At 37.8% G+C, this 16,976-nt stretch overlaps 1 protein-coding gene across 2 annotated transcripts in view; it reads right to left on the reverse strand.

Annotated features, from left to right (window-relative positions):
- The window catches only part of STK3 (serine/threonine kinase 3), a 322,864-nt gene that overhangs the window by 67,596 nt on the left and 238,292 nt on the right, over nt 1-16,976 (reverse strand). For both annotated transcript variants that reach the window (XM_008255787.4, XM_070075346.1), the window contains one exon: nt 14,717-14,892. In XM_008255787.4, the coding sequence (XP_008254009.3) occupies nt 14,717-14,892 (176 nt within the window). The remainder of the gene's footprint in view (nt 1-14,716; nt 14,893-16,976) is intronic.

Raw genomic sequence — 16,976 nt, forward strand, 5'->3', positions numbered from 1 at the left:
AAAGCAGATTTGAAAGAAAAGCCATTTCAGGTATATATCTAATGAGTTTGAACTGTTTAAAAAAAAGCTTACACACTATTTACATTCCTTTGGTACCATAATAGATCCTTAAAGGATTGTTAACTAAAACTAGATAGCTGAAACTATCCTTTTCTTTTTTTTTTTTTTTTAATTTATTTGACAGGTAGAATTACAGACAATGAGAGAGAGAGACAGAGAGAAAGGTCTTCACTCTGTTGGTTCACTCCCCAAATGACTGCTATGGCCGGCGCTGTGCCAATTCAAAGCCAGGAGCCAGGTGCTTCCTCCTGGTCTCCCATGTGGGTGCAGGGGCCCAAGCACTTGGGCCATCCTCCACTGCCTTCCCGGGCCACAGCAGAGAGCTGGACTGCAAGAGGAGCAACCGGGACTAGAACCCAGCATCCATATGGGATGCCGGTGCCACAGGTGGAGGATTAACCAAGTGAGCCACAGTGTTGGCCACTGAAACTATTCTTTAAGGTCAAGCATTCCTCACCAAAACAACAGAACAAATACAGCAAAACATTATCCATGATAAAGTCTTACGCTAATATGAAGTACTTCCAAAAAAGCTCATGGAAAAATGGAATTATAAATTTATTTTTGTATAAAAATTTTGAAACCAATGTATATTTTTGGCATAATATGCATTTTCCAAGAATTTTCTGAAGACCCCTTCATATATATCCATGGCTATATAAAGCCAGCCTCCTTCACTCATTGCTTCTGTTCTACCCACCTTAAATATAGGATTTCATAGAAACTCAGTTTTGTTAACTATCTCTCCTTACTTCCAGGCTCTCTCTGATTGACTGTATATAGAAAGGCACCTCAAAAAGTTTGTGAGAAAATGAAATCAGAAGATACACTAAGTTTATTTTCATGAAAAATATTTTTGAAATCTATGTATAATTTTTTAAAAATATTTTTTGAAAAGCAGAGAGAGAGACAAAGACAGAGATCACCCACGTTGGCTTACTCTGAAAATATCTGCCAACAGCTGGGGATGGGCCATGTTGATGCCACAAGTCTGGAACCCAATCTGGGTCTCTCATATCTGTGGCAGGGATCCAAACACTTGTGTGAACACGTGCTGTCTTCTAGGTTCTGCATTAACAGGCAGCTAGAATCAGAAGTAGAGCTGGGATTCAAACCCAGGTGCTCTGACATGGATGTGGGTATCCTAAGCAGCATCTTAACCACTATGCCAAACATTCATCCCATGCATAATTTTTTCAGAATATCCATTTCCATGAACTTTTCAAAAACCCTGTGTATGCACAGATTTCAAATTTTTTGGTATCAAAATAAACCTTCTTTCAAGATGTATTTATTTATTTGAAAGAAGAGTGACCAAGAGAAGAGAGACAGGCAAACAGGCGGACAGACAGACAGACAAATCTTTTATCCACTGAGTCACTCCCAAATGGCTGCAACAGCAAGCGAGACTGAAGCCGGGAGCCAGAAACTCTATCTTGATCTACCTACCACATGGTTGGTAGGGATTCAAGCACTCGAGCCATCTTCTACTGCCTTCCTGTGTGTATTACCAGGAAGCTGGACTGGAAGCAAAGTAGCTAGGCTTCAATCTGGCACTCCAACATAGGATGCTAGTGTTTCATTTGGTGACTTAGTCTGCTGAGCCAAATGCAGGCTCCTAAACTTCTCTTTGAATTCCATTTTTTTTTTCAGTGAACATTTAGAAGTGCCCTCATATCATTTTAGGTCAGATATTCCAAAATGTATTTTTCCATCCTATATTTTCAACTACCTACTAGATTTATATATACTCCAGACATTGCAAACTTAATACACCCACAACAGAACTCATTAGGTCACTCTTCTTACTCAACCTCTAAAATCTGTTCTTATCTCTTGGTCTATTCTTTATTTCAAATGATGGCAACACCACAGATCTAATTCTCTAAATCAGAAACCTTCTTTATTCTAATCCCTTACACATAACTGGTTGCCAGATCCAGATGATTCTAAATGACTTTTTTCTTCTCTATTTTTTCTTTTTTTCTTTTTTTTTAACTTTTATTTAGTGAATATAAATTTCCAAAGTACAGCTTATGGATTACAATGGCTTCCCCCCCATAACGTCCCTCCCACCCGCAACCCTTCCCTTTTCCACTCCCTCTCCCCTTCCATTCACATCAAGATTCATTTTCGATTCTCTTTATATACAGAAGATCAGTTTAGCATATATTAAGTAAAGATTTCAACAGTTTGCTCCCACACAGAAACATAAAGTGAAAAATACTGTTTGAGTACTAGTTATAGCATTAAATCTCAATGTACAGCACACTAAGGACAGAGATCCTACATGAGGAGTAAGTGCACAGTGACTCCTGTTGTTGACTTAACAAATTGACACTCTTGTTTATAGCATCAGTAATCACCCTAGGCTCTTGTCATGAGCTGCCAAGGCTATGGAAGCCCCCTGATCCAGTTCCCCTAAGTCTCCAGGGTCTCCAATTCCTATACTTCATTTTGACACTTTAAAAAAAAAAACCAAAAAAGCATCCCCTTTACAAAAATTCTACATTAGCTATCCACTTCCCATAGGAGTCAGAGCTAACTGCATGCAGGAGGCTTTAGCTTGGCTGAAAAGCCCTTACAACCTAAGTCACTCCTGCATCACATTCAGTATTACTCTGTTCTGTAGACACTGCTGCCTTTAGTATATGTTCTCTGGTATAAAAGCCTTCTGTGCACTAAGCCAATGCCCTCTGGATCCTGCACTTCTGCCTGCTCCAAATCTGAATCCCTGCCTTATTCTAATGGTTTTTAGTTTTGCTGCTACCAATAGTTCAGGTTCATTGTCAAAATTTACTCATCTACTCTCTTTATTGATTAATGACTTTATATTGTGGCTCAAACTAACCTCTTCACTATAGGCTTAGTAACAGTGTAATTTTAAGTAGTACAGGGTAAACTTTAAAGTCAGATTTCCTGGGTTCAAATTTTGGCTCTACTATCTACAAGTGATACTGACCACTGAATTTATTAATTTCTCTGTGCATTCATTTTTTCCATTATAAAAAAGGGATAACAGGACTTCATGCACAGGATTTTCTGCACTGTATTTTGAAAGTTCTCAGCACATATAAAGATCTCAACATTAACAAGCTATTGTATTAGTAAAATAATAGCTTATTACTCAATGCAAAATGATAGGACAGACTTTGAGCCATAAAATCATACAGGCAGACAAATGTCACACACAACTTTGAACTAATCAGTTAGAAAACAATCACAGATGCAGAAGTTTCAAACCAAAAGCAGCTTCCCATCATGAGTTACAACGAAATGTTATATAGCAACCCAAAGTCACGGATGCCTGATAGTCTGAATATGGAGTCCAGAGACAAGATGGAAATTCTTACAGGTGAGGGTAACTAATGTCAAATGCAGAAAGATGGAGCCAGCATTGTGGTGTAGCCAGTGAAGCCACCGCCTGCAGTACTGGCATCCTTGGGCCCCTGCACATGTGTGGGAGCTCCTGGCTCCTGGCTTTGTATTGATGCAGCTCCGGCCATTGTGGCCAACTGGGGAGTGAATCAGAGGGCAGAAGACCTCTCTGTGCCTCTCTTTCCCTCTCTGTGTATCTCTGTGTAACTCTGACTTTCAAATAAATAAAATCTTAAAAAAATGTAGAAAGGTGCTCACAGATGGACTAAGTTTTGGAAAATTCTTTACAAAATGGCAACAAAGTGAATTTATAGCATATCCAAAGAGATGCTGTTAAATGGTGACTACTATACAGGATGTACAATAACAATAATTTTGCTAACTCTGTTAACAATATTTTCTTGGAATATTATACCCATAATTCTCTATAAAGAAAAGTAGAAAACTGGAATGTGTTTACAAACATTAGGTGCAATTCACTGACTTCTACAAACCGAGTAGGAACCTGTCATGTGTGTTCCATGGATATGCTAGGGGAAAGTCTTTCAGTGTTCAAAGTGAGGACAAGAATGATGAAAAGTTTTATACCAAAAGTAAGGAGACTGCAGGAATTTTGTGCCATCACTAAAGTACTAATGATTTAATAAATTTCTCTTCAACAAAGAACATCATCCCTAAAATGACTACTTTAGATCCTTCCTCCATTAACACAGATGATCTACAACTGACTCTTAATTGAGTTACCCCAAGAATGGCTAGTTATTAGCTTTCTTATATTTATATGCTTGTAGCCTTAACTTTTATGAAACTTCATTTGCAATCCAGCATTAAGACAAAGAGATAATAACTGAAGAGAAGGCCCATGGAATCATAACTCATCCTTCAGCCCAGGCTATTGAGCCACCTTAATAATTAACAATAGTGTAATAATGCATGTTGTTCCAATTTTAGTGTATGTACTGCTGAAGTGAGCACAATAGTATACTGAATTTTGAATTTCAACATGTACCACTTTACTATGAAAAAATAAAGTGTCTTTGTTGGGGCTGGACTTGTAGCACAGTGGGTTAAGTCACCATTTCTGCGGCCAGCATTCCATTCCGGAGTTGGGGTTGAGTCCTAGCAGTGTCACTTTCAATCTAGTTCCCTGTTAATGTACCTGGAAAGGCAGTGGAAGATGGCTCAACCATGTGGGCTCCTGTAGGACACCATGTAGGAGACTTGGATGGAGTTCCAGGCTCCTGGCTTTTGCGTGGCCCAGCTCACCCTGTTGCAGCTATTTGGGGAGTGAACCAGCAGACAGACAATCTTTCTCTTTCTCTCTTTCACTCTCCCTTCCTCCCCACAGTTTTCCTTCTCTGTCTGTCACTCTACCTTTCAAATAATAAATAAATAAATCTTTAACATTTTTTCTTTGCTAAGAACCATAAAATATATCTTTACAATAATTCAATTAAATTAAGACCTTTTCCCAAAGTATTTTTATCTGCTATAATATATCACATTAGTTTGATATCTTCTTTCACTTTTCTCCTTAAGTTCTATGTGTAATTTTGGGAGGAAGATGTTTCTACTATTGATGAACATAATCACAAAATAAGACTATTTTGGTTTTAGATCAAGGTGACTAAGTTTTGGATTACAGGGAAAAAAGCTGTTATTTTTTGGGAAAGTCTTGCAACACGAAGAATCCAACCTAATGCGTGAGAGGTACTACAGAAATAATGTCAGGAGAAAAGGGTGTGAGCGTCAGGACAACCACGTCAACAATTCTAATTAGGCTCTGAAAGAACGACTTACTTCCAGCTGTGAAAGAAACACATCAGGAAGTCAGATAGATTCGGTGATGGAAAGGTTGCTGATACTACTACATCTGTTCTGAAATCCTGAATTGCATATCAAAGTTCATTTATGACAGATAAAGTAAAAACTATTTTATCATCAAAATACAAACTGATATATGCATTGCTAGTTAATCAATTCTAACAACCTATTTGAGATCTAATGGTTTATTTATTTCAAGAGGTAAGCTCTGTGGGTCATTAGTCTTAAATTAAAACATGATAAATTAGATTGCCCATGTTTTGATCCTAAATTCCACTATTGGTTAACATCTCATTTGATATAATCAGTCCAGCAGTCCCTAGTGCTTACTGACTAAACATCCAAAATGAAGTTAGAAACAGAAAGCCCATCGAGTCAAAATAACTTTTTCAGACATCAACATTAGCCATAACATATGCTCCGAGTATAGTATCTTTGTTTTAAAATGCGAAGTTGCCAATTTTTCAACACAGTCTTCTAAATAAATGACATTTTAAAAAGAACAATTTACTATGAAAAAAGTTTGTGCTTTTTAGAACTCCTTTTGGTAAGCCATTTTTCTTTTTGCCATGTGCTTTAAACATCTTAATAAATTCCAACACAGTGACAAGAAACCACATACTGCACCTGTGCTTTCTATCATAATTAATCCAATAAGTACAAGACTGCTTACTTTAATTTGTAAAGGAAATGATGATATAATGAGTTTTAACTTAAGGTATTAATTACCTAAAAAAGCAGAATTAGCTTAATGTTTCTGTAAACTTTGCCTAGATACAACAACTAAATAAAAGTTTCAGGAATAGGGGAGCCTTAAACAGCATGTTTAGGAATAAGAAAACAAAATATTTATTCTCCTCAGGTGTCCAAAAGCATTAATGGATTATACTAAAAAAAAAAAAAAAAGAAGAAGCAGTGTCAGAAACACTAAAATTTTTGTTGACTTTAACTACTACAGAATCAATTAAATCCAGTTTAGTTGCTTAGTGACTAATTATTAATATTATTTTCTACTTGTACATAAACAATCATTTTTCAGAAAGGCCACTTTCTTTTCAAAATAAAGGCTACAACTGTCTTAAAATGCCTCAGAGTGATGGTCAAAACCTCACAAAAATTCTACATGGACCTAGACAATCACATGACACAACTGCACACACGCCACACCATCTGTTGGATATGACTGCCAGCACAGATTTCGTGAGCTGGCAAAGGACTGAAATAGTCAAGAATTCTCTAAGTGTTTCAGAGTGCAGGCTTCTCATTAATTTTAATTTCCTGTTGGCTCTACGAGGAATGAGTGAGTCGTGAAAGCACAATGTGCCACATACACTCCAGTTCATGCCACATGTACACCTGTAATCATAAACTCTTATCCAGGGCTGTCCACTGGAACAGTTGGGATTTTATGTGTTTATTTCTTCTTTACCCTAAAGGAAATAAATCTGAACTATCTATAGTTATCTTTTCATACTTTAATACTCTTGCAAACATCTGGAAATACTTGAGAATAATCATTTAATTAATGCGAAGCTAATCGATGACAATGTGCTTAAATACTTCACTCAACTGCACTGTTTTCCTCAGTCCACAGAAGGAGGGACTCAGGAGAACAAGTGGTTCTTTGAGTATGGAGTACACTACAGGGGAAACTTGCAGCCAATTCCTCTTCCAGCAGCAAAAACATCATCTGTGCTGGGACAGATAAAGCAGATGATCACATACGGCCACACTGGTAAAAGCTGGTAGGCGCTGCTGGCTAACATTTTGACCTTCAGGCCTGCTGTAGGGCCTCTGTTGCTGAGGGCTTTCTGAAGGGCTGGCCTGGCTGCTACATTTCCGTGGGCTCTTGCAGCCCGTGCTGCGTCCAGTGTTTTACTACTACCCGCTCACGACTGCTGGCTGTGTAGAGGGGTTTTTTCCAGAACAAATGCAGCAGATGTGGCGGTGCCTGTGGCAGCACAGTGGTACTTTCCCTGGGTTGTGACACCGACTTCTTTGCTCTGTATTGTTTCCCTATAGCCATGCTCGCTTGCCAAACCAACAATCCGAGGCAGTTCTATAGAAAACCTGGGTAAACTCAGACACGTTTATGTGTTGGGGAGAGGATTTTTTTTTGTCTCTGCCACAATTATGGAGGATGTTTCTCTAGTACTGCCCTAGAGAATTCCCATGTCCCTTATCTCAAAAGAATACCACAAAGCAAATAAATATTTAAGAATCAGAGTAATCAAGAAATTTTAATTTATAATTCAGTTTGGGTCAAAAACCAAGAATGGTTGATTTACCTAATTCCTCTTATACCAGTAATTATGTCAATTCAATTTCTTTTTTTAAAATTTGGAACCAATATAGTTGGTTAACAGATGGCTTTTAGATTTTTGTCCTTATTCCAAAATCTTTATGTTACCCAAAATATAACTTTTAAAAATATGACACTGTAATTTCTGCAAAACATGATCTACACGCTCTCTATTTAACACTAAACAATCTGGATGCTAAGGCTGTTTGGAAATAATTTTAACAAAAACTGAAACATTAGACTAGTGTTATAATAAACAGATTTGCCTTTTACATTTGTTTTAGAAATCTTCATAAGCACATCTTAAGCAATATTTCTTTTAGTAGAGTTCAATTAGTCCAAATAGATTTTATCTCTTCTCTTTGTATTATAAGCCCCAAATTGGTGACATCTTAAATTCTCTTACTACCTCATTACATCTAGGAACATAACATGAAATAATTTATAGAAAACTCAAAAGACAAATACTAAAGATTTAAAAGAAAATACATAAATTATATTGCATATAGGCTTTAAGGTAAAGAATGCTTCCTACTCCACACATCTGTTTAGCAGGTGCCTCTCTTATTTTGTCCTTTAAGAATCTGCTCTGGGGGTGGGTATTTGGTACAGTGATGAAGAGATTACTTGGGATGTCAGCTTCCCATATCAGAGTGCCTGGGTTCAAGTCCGGGCTCTGCTTCCAATTCTAGATTCCTGCTAGTAGTGTGCATCCTGGAAGGCAGTGGTGACAGCTAAAATATTTGTCGCTCCCCCTCTTCCTGGAGGAACGACACAGGACCCTGCGCTGTTCTTCTGTCTGCTCGGCCCTTCCCGGGTTTGCTGCTGGTTCTTCCCGGGTTGGCTACCGACCCTTCCACCTCCGTGGAAGGGCGGTTCCCCCTGGCCACTTTCCCCACTTCCGCAGGGGAGCGGCACACCGCCGGCCGGCTCTCTCGGGGGCTGCACAGGTGTTCCTTCAGATAGATGTTCCTGGTGCATGCCGTCTCTCTCCTCCTTTATAGTCCTCTTCCACCAATCCCAACTCTGCTACCCACACGCCGAGTACGCTGCTCTCCTCCAATCAGGAGCAAGATCAGCTCCTGCAGCTCAGTCAATCAAATTGGCGAGAGGCAGCTGCGTAGAAGTTGTTACTCCCTTCTCAGCGCCATATTGTGGGAGAGCAGATGCATAGAATAAGTCTTAATTCCAGTAACAGTCTAGTCCGAGTTGCTCCCCACAATATTGGTTCCTGCTACCCATATGGGAAACCCAGCTTGGGTTTTGGGCCCTGGCTTGGACCTGGTCCAGACAGGGCTATTGTGGGCATTTAGGGAGTAAACCAGCAGATGGAAGATCTGTCTCTATTTCTGTCTCTCTGAATCTTTGCTTTATAAATAAATAAATAAGAGCAAGCTTGCTCTGAGGGATGAACATTTGGCAGAAGAACAAGCCTTCTATGTTCTGAAAATACAATCAAAACAAGTTCAGGTTGTTTTAAGCAATTTCCATTAGGAAAATTCCATAGAATCAAAATCTAGTTCTCTTTTGGAAGTTAACCTTAAGACACTTGTATCATAAAAAGGGAAGACATACACACAAACACATACATACAAGAAGGAAAGAAGTGGGGCCAGTGCTGTGGCGCAGGGGGTTAAGCTGCTGCTTGTAACACCAGCATTTCATATAAGCACCTTTTTAAGTCCCGGTTGCTCTAATTCCAATCAAATTTTCTGCTACTGCACCTGGGAAAGCAGGGGATGATGGCCCAAGTCGTTGGGTCCCTGCCACACACATGGGAGATCCAGGTGGAGTTCCTGGTTCCTGACTTCTGCCTGGCCCAGCCCCGGCTGTTGCAGCCATTTGGGGAGTGAACTAGCAGATGGAGGATTCTCTCTCACTCTCACTCTCACGCTGGGTTTCAAATAAATAAGATATATCTTATCTAAAAAAAAACCAAAAACCAAAAACAAACAAACAAACAAAAAACCCAAGAGGAAGGAAAGAATAAAACCAGATTTCCCTCATCATTAACAGCCATTGTCTTTAGTGGAAATCTATTCTGGTTGTTAGTCTATCTTCTTGCTTTGTGAGCGAAGCACTCTATCAAATCACACCCTTTCTATCAAATCACTGTGCTCTCACAATACTTTTCTTTACCATCTTCTGGCATACATCTTCCCTTGTCTTTTGCTATGCTCCTACTCTCAGCAATTCTTGATTCATTTCCTGGCAATCCCTTCTTTATGCATCTCCTACTCCTCCCCTCCCCCTTCCTCCTTTACATTCCCCTCAGGAGCCTTTACAAAGTTTTCCTCTTCCTCTGGGTGACAAAGTCCAAGGCCTCCCATTGACAGGGGCAATCAATGTCCAGGAAGGAAGAAAGTTTCAGCTCCCTCCTCTCTGCTTTCTGAGAGCTTACTGTCCTATAGCAGCCAGAGAAGAAAGAAGTCTGCAAAAAACTGGATCCAGTCACAGGAACTCTTAAAGTCTCTTTTCTACTGTGACAGCATTTGTCTTTATTTTATTACTTTCATCCTTTATCATTTAGTTCATCACTGTAATCAAACAGTACTCTTCAATGTAGTAAATCAGCTATTTCTATTTGAAATAATCTTTTTTAGTATCTCCTACATCTATTCCTGTTTTTTGTTTTTCTTCTTTTCCATTTTATTACTCCACTATTTCAGGCTCCAGACTTAAAGATACTTCATCATGTCATTCTTCAACTTAAAAAAGTTTTCAGTGGCTTCCTACTGTTTAGGAAATACAAATTCAGACTTGGCAATTTTGTAAGGCTTCCCTCATCTGACCTGCACCTACCTTCCCACTTTATCTCCTATGATGTTCCAAATGAACTTCAGAGACCTGGAAGTCACTACTTGACTGACACCCAATATAGCTTGTGCTTTTCTACCTCTAAGCTTTTATTACACACATTATTTTTGAAGTGCCTGCCTCCTCTCCTTCTGCTATCCATCTTACAAAGCTTAGACAAAGTCTCCTTCCACATTATAATTTCATAAACTACATGAGCCTTCACTAAGTCCCCCTCTTATCCACAGCCACTTGACAATGTCTGAATTATTGCTCGGGATTATAACTTAACCAACCATTAATTTACCTTGTCTTCTTAACTTAATAAATCAGTATAAATATAATTTTAACCATAGTGTTCAGCACAGCCCAAAGCAAAAAGTTTTGAACATTGCTTAATCTAGCTTAGCGTTTCCTAATAAATCTTGAAATTTCCAAGTAAAGGAAACTCTAAAACACTTGATGAACTGAAAATGTTACAAAAAGTTAACTTATATGAGCTAGCCACCAGAGAAACCAATTCATAAGCTAGAATAAGCCTAACAGAGACTATGGAAGGCTATGTGTCAAGACAACTGTGTATGTGGAAATTTTAAAAGATCACAAGTGTTCTCCAGTTTCTTAAGTTCAATATTTCAATTTCTGTTAAATTTTAATTATCACAATTTCTAGTAGATTATTTGCAAATATAACAATTTTTCCCCACCCCACAGGTCCCTTTCCAATGTAGCTGCTGTTTGTCCTCTCAGGAGGTGACATCTACTTCCATATCTCTGAAACTCAGACTGGCCTTCAGATATATTTTGACTAATTTCCCCCCACCTCTTATGTATTTATTATTTTCTTGTAGTAAAATATACACAATACTGTGTGCTCTTTTGCTTTTTGAGAACAGTGATCCTAATGAGTATAAAATAGGATCTCATTGTGACTTTGATTTGCACTTCTCTAATGATTAGTGATACTGGACATCTTTTCATGGGCTCATTAGCCACTTGTTTATCTTCTTCAGAGTAATAGCTATTTAAGTCCTTTGACAAAATGGAATGTTTGTTTTCTTTGTTGTTATTGAATTGTAGGAGTTCAATATATATTCTGGATATTAAGATTTAAGATTTACAAATATTTTGTCCCATTCCATATTTTGTCTTTCACTCGGTTGGTACTGTCCTTCGATGCATAAAAGCTTTTAATTTTTTTTAAAAGCTTATTTATTTGTGAGAGGGCACCACCCACTGGGTTGCTCTCTAAATGTTCACAAGGGCACCTAGTTGGGGCCAAAGTCAAGAGCTGGGAATTCAATCCAGGTCCCCCATGCGTGTGGTAGGAACCCAGTCATTTGAGCCATCACCACTACCTCCTAGAGACTGCATTACAGGAAGCTGCAGTCTGAAGTGGAACTTTTTTGTATCAAACCTAGGCAGTCTGATATGGGAAACAAGCAACGTAAGCCCTAGGTGCCCCAAAGCTGATATAGTGCAATATATCTATTTTCTTCACCTATGCTTTTGGTGTCACATCCAAGAAATCAATGCTAAATCCAATACCAATGAAGCTTCTCCCCTATGTTTTTGCTAAGAATTTTAGTTGTAATGTTTAGATCTTTGATGTGTTTTGAGTTAATTTTTGTAAATGATATGAAGTAAAGGGCTGACTTCATTTTTCTACATGTGGATATCCAGCTTTCCCAGCACCACTTTTTTGAAAGGAGTGTCCTTTATCTCTGAATAATAGTCTCAGCATGCTTGTCAAAAATCACTTGATCGGCCGGTGCCGCGGCTCACTAGGCTAATCCTCTACCTGTGGCGCTGGCACCCCGGGTTCTAGCCCTGGTTGGGGTGCCGGATTCTGTCCTGGTTGCTCTTCTCCCAGTCCAGCTCTCTGCTGTGGCCTGGCGAAGGCAGTGGAGGATGGCCCAAGGGCTTGGGCCCTGCACCCACTTGGGAGACTAGGAGGAAGCACCTGACTCCTGGCTTTGGATCAGTGCAGCGTGCCGGTCATGGCGCAATTTGGGGGGTGAACCAACGGAAGGAAGACCTTTCTCTCTGTCTCTCTCTCACTGTCTAACTCTGCCTGTCAAAAAAATAAAAATAAATAATAAAAAAATTTTTTTACAAAATCATTTGATCATGGAGAAGAGGGTTTATTTCTAGGCTATCTTTTGTATTTCATTGGTCAATAACTGTGTCTTTATGCCAGTACCACCACGCCTTTTTGATTATAGTTCCTTTGTAGCACATTTTGGAATCAGGAAAGATGAGACTTCCATTTTTGTTTTGCTTTTTCAAGATGGTTTTGACCATTTAGGATCCCCTGAGATTCCATGTGAATTTTAATTTTTTTTGTATATCTTTACAAAAAATTTATTAGGCTCTTATATATCATGTTGGGCAGTATTAACATCTTAACAATATCAAGTCTTCCAATCCATGAAAAAAAAACTATCATTTTATGTACTGATATCTTCTTTACTTTCTTTAACATTTTGCAGTTTTCAGTGTATGAGTCTTTCACTTCTTTGCTTAAGATTATTCCTATGAATTTCATTCTTTCTGATGCTGTTGTACATAGTCAATGTGTGCCTTCTAAGCTAAGATCAAGAGGTCTTGCAGCTTTCATTTCTACTCTCTTGAAAGGCAGCTACTGCCACATGAAAACCCCAGGTTTGCCTAATGGAGTTATATGACCTAGCCAACAGTTAGCACAACTGCTAGATACAGGAGGAGGTAATTTAGAGAGATCACTCTGTCCCAGTCAAGTTGGCAGATGACTGTAGTCACTTGAGAAACCTCAGAAGAACCTCTTCACTGATCTTGTGCAAACTGTTAACCCACAAAATGGTGAGCAAATAAAATAGTTGTTATGCTAAACCCTTATGTTTTGGGGTGGCAGCAAAGACTAAAAGAAACAGAATTAAATCATTTTATTTGTTATTCCTTAACTATGATAATTTATTCATTACTTGTGCTCGCTCATTTCAAACTATTTCCCAGAGGCTATTAGGACTTATTCCAACTGAGACAAAGCAGAGTTCTCTGATGCTAAATACTCTACATTATTCATTGTGTTCATGAATGATTTAAAGCTTGAATGTCAGTATTCTAAATAATTTATAAATTTTAAAGCATAAATAGCTTAAAATGAAATCTTATTAGAACTGGAGAAATCCAGATTGCATTTTTCTAATTTTTTTTTACTTCAACATTTGAAAAAACAGCAAGTAGATATTAAAAATAACATTTTCAAGCTAACCTATGAATTACATTGCTAACAGTTGCTAGCAATTAGTATTAAAGTTTTTAAGAACAGATTTTGATATTAGGTACTTAAAACTTAAAATATTTATAATCTCAAAGCATTTAAAATCATGATATGTAAGCAAAATGGTTTAACATTGCTTCAAAAGAATTAAAGTATACATATACAAAGGTACTTCACAAAGTATGTGGAAAATGGAATTAAAAGATAAGCTTATTTAAGTGCCAAAAACCTTGAGACTCATGCATAGTTTTTTAAATATCATTTTCCACGAACTTTTTGAAGGCCCTGTGGATTGAAATTTTACTTATAAATAACTGTATTTACTGATAAACAGAATTATAAAGCATCCTAATTTTATTTAGAAAAATCTTCTAAAACAGCATGAAAAAGTAATTAGTTAAAACATACTTGCTTGTCTACTCTAATTTTTTTACCAAATGCAACTCATTTTGAGAATTTGCTTCTTTCACATTGTACAAACAGTTGCTTTAGGATAGTTTATCTGAACTATATTTTTCAAAAGAACTAAATAATAAGGAGCAGCAAAGAGCAATAAATGTAACAGGAGATAAGGCATGATTTTATGATTTTAGTTTATAGGCTATCCAGATATAGAATAGGACTATTATTTCTGACAAACCAAGTGGAATTGAAACGTATTTAAGTAGAAACTAATTCAGTTAATCTTCAAAGTTGGAGTAAATTTCTCAAAGTCTATGTCATTACACCTTTTAAATTATTTTGATAACTGAGTTTCAAGACTGTCAGTGTATCTCATACTTGCATCATTGAAAACATCTTTTGAAATAGTTGTCCCTTTAGTTTTAAGGAGCTCTAAATATTTCTCTCAATTTGAACTGATTTATTTACTTACAAGCAATTATTTACATTTTTCTGCAAACACATTTTTTCAAGAAATTACAATTTCACCATACCCCTAACCCACATATCTGGTTATAGAATGAATTTAATATAATCTATAATTTTATTTCCAATCACATTTCATATATGTATATATATATAAATTATATTTATCAATGTGATGACAAAATCCAGAAGGAAAAAACATAACTGGGAGAATGGAAGTGTACTTACAAAGTCGAAGTCTCCATCTTGAGGAACTTTCCAGTTATCAGGAAAAACATTTTTGGACATAGGGAAAGGTTCATGCATGTTCTGATTACAGTTTTCATGACTCTTATTCTTGAAGTCCTGCTTATCAAAGTAGTCCATGAATGATGGTCTTTGTACTTGTGGTGAAGTTGCATTTCCTTAGGTAACAAAGAACATAATAATAATAATAATAATAAGGGTAATAAGCTCTTATGTTTAAAGAAATATGATTTTTATTGAAGCATAATTTTTAATTGAGCCATATAATATATCTGCACTGGTCTGACTCAAAGCTAACATAGTCAATTTCATAAAAAAACAAAGTAAAATAAAATAAGAATGGAAAAAGCAAAAAATATCTAGACCAAATAAAAATTAAAACTAATGACTAGGCAAAGACCCAGAATATTCTTAAAATTACAGACTATTTCAGAATTTTAGAATCTTCATCACAATTTTATGAAAAATCATTTTCAGCTGCATATGAAATCTATCAAAGAAAGTAAATTTTAAAAACCTAATGTTTCTGGTGCTCTGTCTCTTTACATTTAAGCCTGTATTGTCATTGCAATTATAAACTATGGACTGTAGGATATTATAAGGGCTTACCTGAGGGCCCCCCCCCCCATATCTATTTGACTGCTTCTCAGTCTCCCTAGCTGAGTCCCAGTCACCCTGGACTTCCACGTTTTTGCCTGTCATACTCACATCCACGTCTCCCAGTGCTATTTCTCTGGCTCAGATACGGCTCCTAAATTGTATATCCAACTTTGCAGATTCTTACTATTGGATTACTTTTTTTAAAATTTATTTATTTATTTATTTTATTTGACAGATAGAGTTAGACAGTGAGAGAGAGAGAGACAGAAAGATCTTTCTGTTGATTCATTCCCCAAGTGGCCACTATGTCTGGAGCTGTGTCGATTCAAAGCCAGGAGCCAGGTGCTTCCTCCTGGTCTCCCATGCGGGTGCAGGGGCCCGAGCACTTGGGCCATCCTCCACTGCACTCCCAGGCCATGGCAGAGAGCTGGACTGGAAGAGGAGCAACCGGGACTAGAATCCGGCGCCCATATGTTATGCCGGCGCCACAGGCAGAGGATTAACCAAGTGAGCCACAGTGCCAGCCCCACTATTGGATTACTTAATCTGAGGTGAATTTAAGTTACCAGCTAATTTACCAGTTCAAAAGCTAAATCAAAGATTTTTCCCTTCAAACCTACAGCTCCTTCCACAAATTCTACCTCTACCAAACTCAACAGTATTGGCTCAATCCCCAAAGCAATAAAATCAGAATTAACTCAGACTTCTCCCTTCCCATCATCTGTCAGATCTTTTTAATTCTACTTCTTAATGGACTAGTTTAAATCCAGCCCATTTTCTCTATCCACCACTGCTACTGTCTTGGTTTTGTTTCTAATCATTTCCTACCTATGCCATGGCAGCAACCTCTAAAATAGTCTCCTGGCTTCCAGGACCCTAGTTTTTATTTTAATTCTCATATTGCCAACTCAGTGACCTTTCTAAATAAAAATCAAACCATGTCATTCTTCTGCTCAGAATCTTTCAGTGGCTCCTCACTTTTTATACTGAATGATTAAAGTGGAAAATAAACACTGAGAATAATGAGACTTTTAATCTGGCTGTTATGGTCTTGATCAGTGGTTTTCAAGTCTCAAGGAACTAAATAAATATCCCAGAGACCACCACCAAGGAAGGCATTTCCCATACAATTCCAGAGAGAAAGTAAGCTATCTTCTTCTTAAAATATTCCGGTGGGGGAATAGATCTCCCAACAAAGCAGCCTGCAAGCCTGTTGGGTAACTCTAAGTTTCAAACAGTATTTTTGTGTGTGCGTGGAGTTGAAATCTGTCCTTCTATAATTTTTACCCATGTTCCAAATAAATTCTTCTTTCATATCCTTGTTCCACAAACGGCTACAGACAGAGATCATGGCTTCTATCTTGGAAGTCTGTTTCCATGGGCCATGCTTTGCAGACTGAGCAGCCTGTTCACTATTCTAGTTCCTCAGTGTTCCTCTAAATAGACACATAATATTCAAAATAGTGATTTGGTCCGTTGAGAATGCTGGGGTTAGTGCTGTGGCACAGTGGGTTAATCTGCACCTGCAATGCCGGCATTCCGTATGGGCGCCAGTTCATGTTCTGGCTGCTCCATTTCCAATGCAGCTCCCTGCTGATGGCCTGGGAAAGCAGTGGAAGATGGCCCAAGTTCTTGGGACCCT

The sequence above is a fragment of the Oryctolagus cuniculus genome, chromosome 6, assembly GCF_964237555.1.
Source record: "Oryctolagus cuniculus chromosome 6, mOryCun1.1, whole genome shotgun sequence".
Lineage (NCBI taxonomy): Eukaryota > Metazoa > Chordata > Mammalia > Lagomorpha > Leporidae > Oryctolagus > Oryctolagus cuniculus.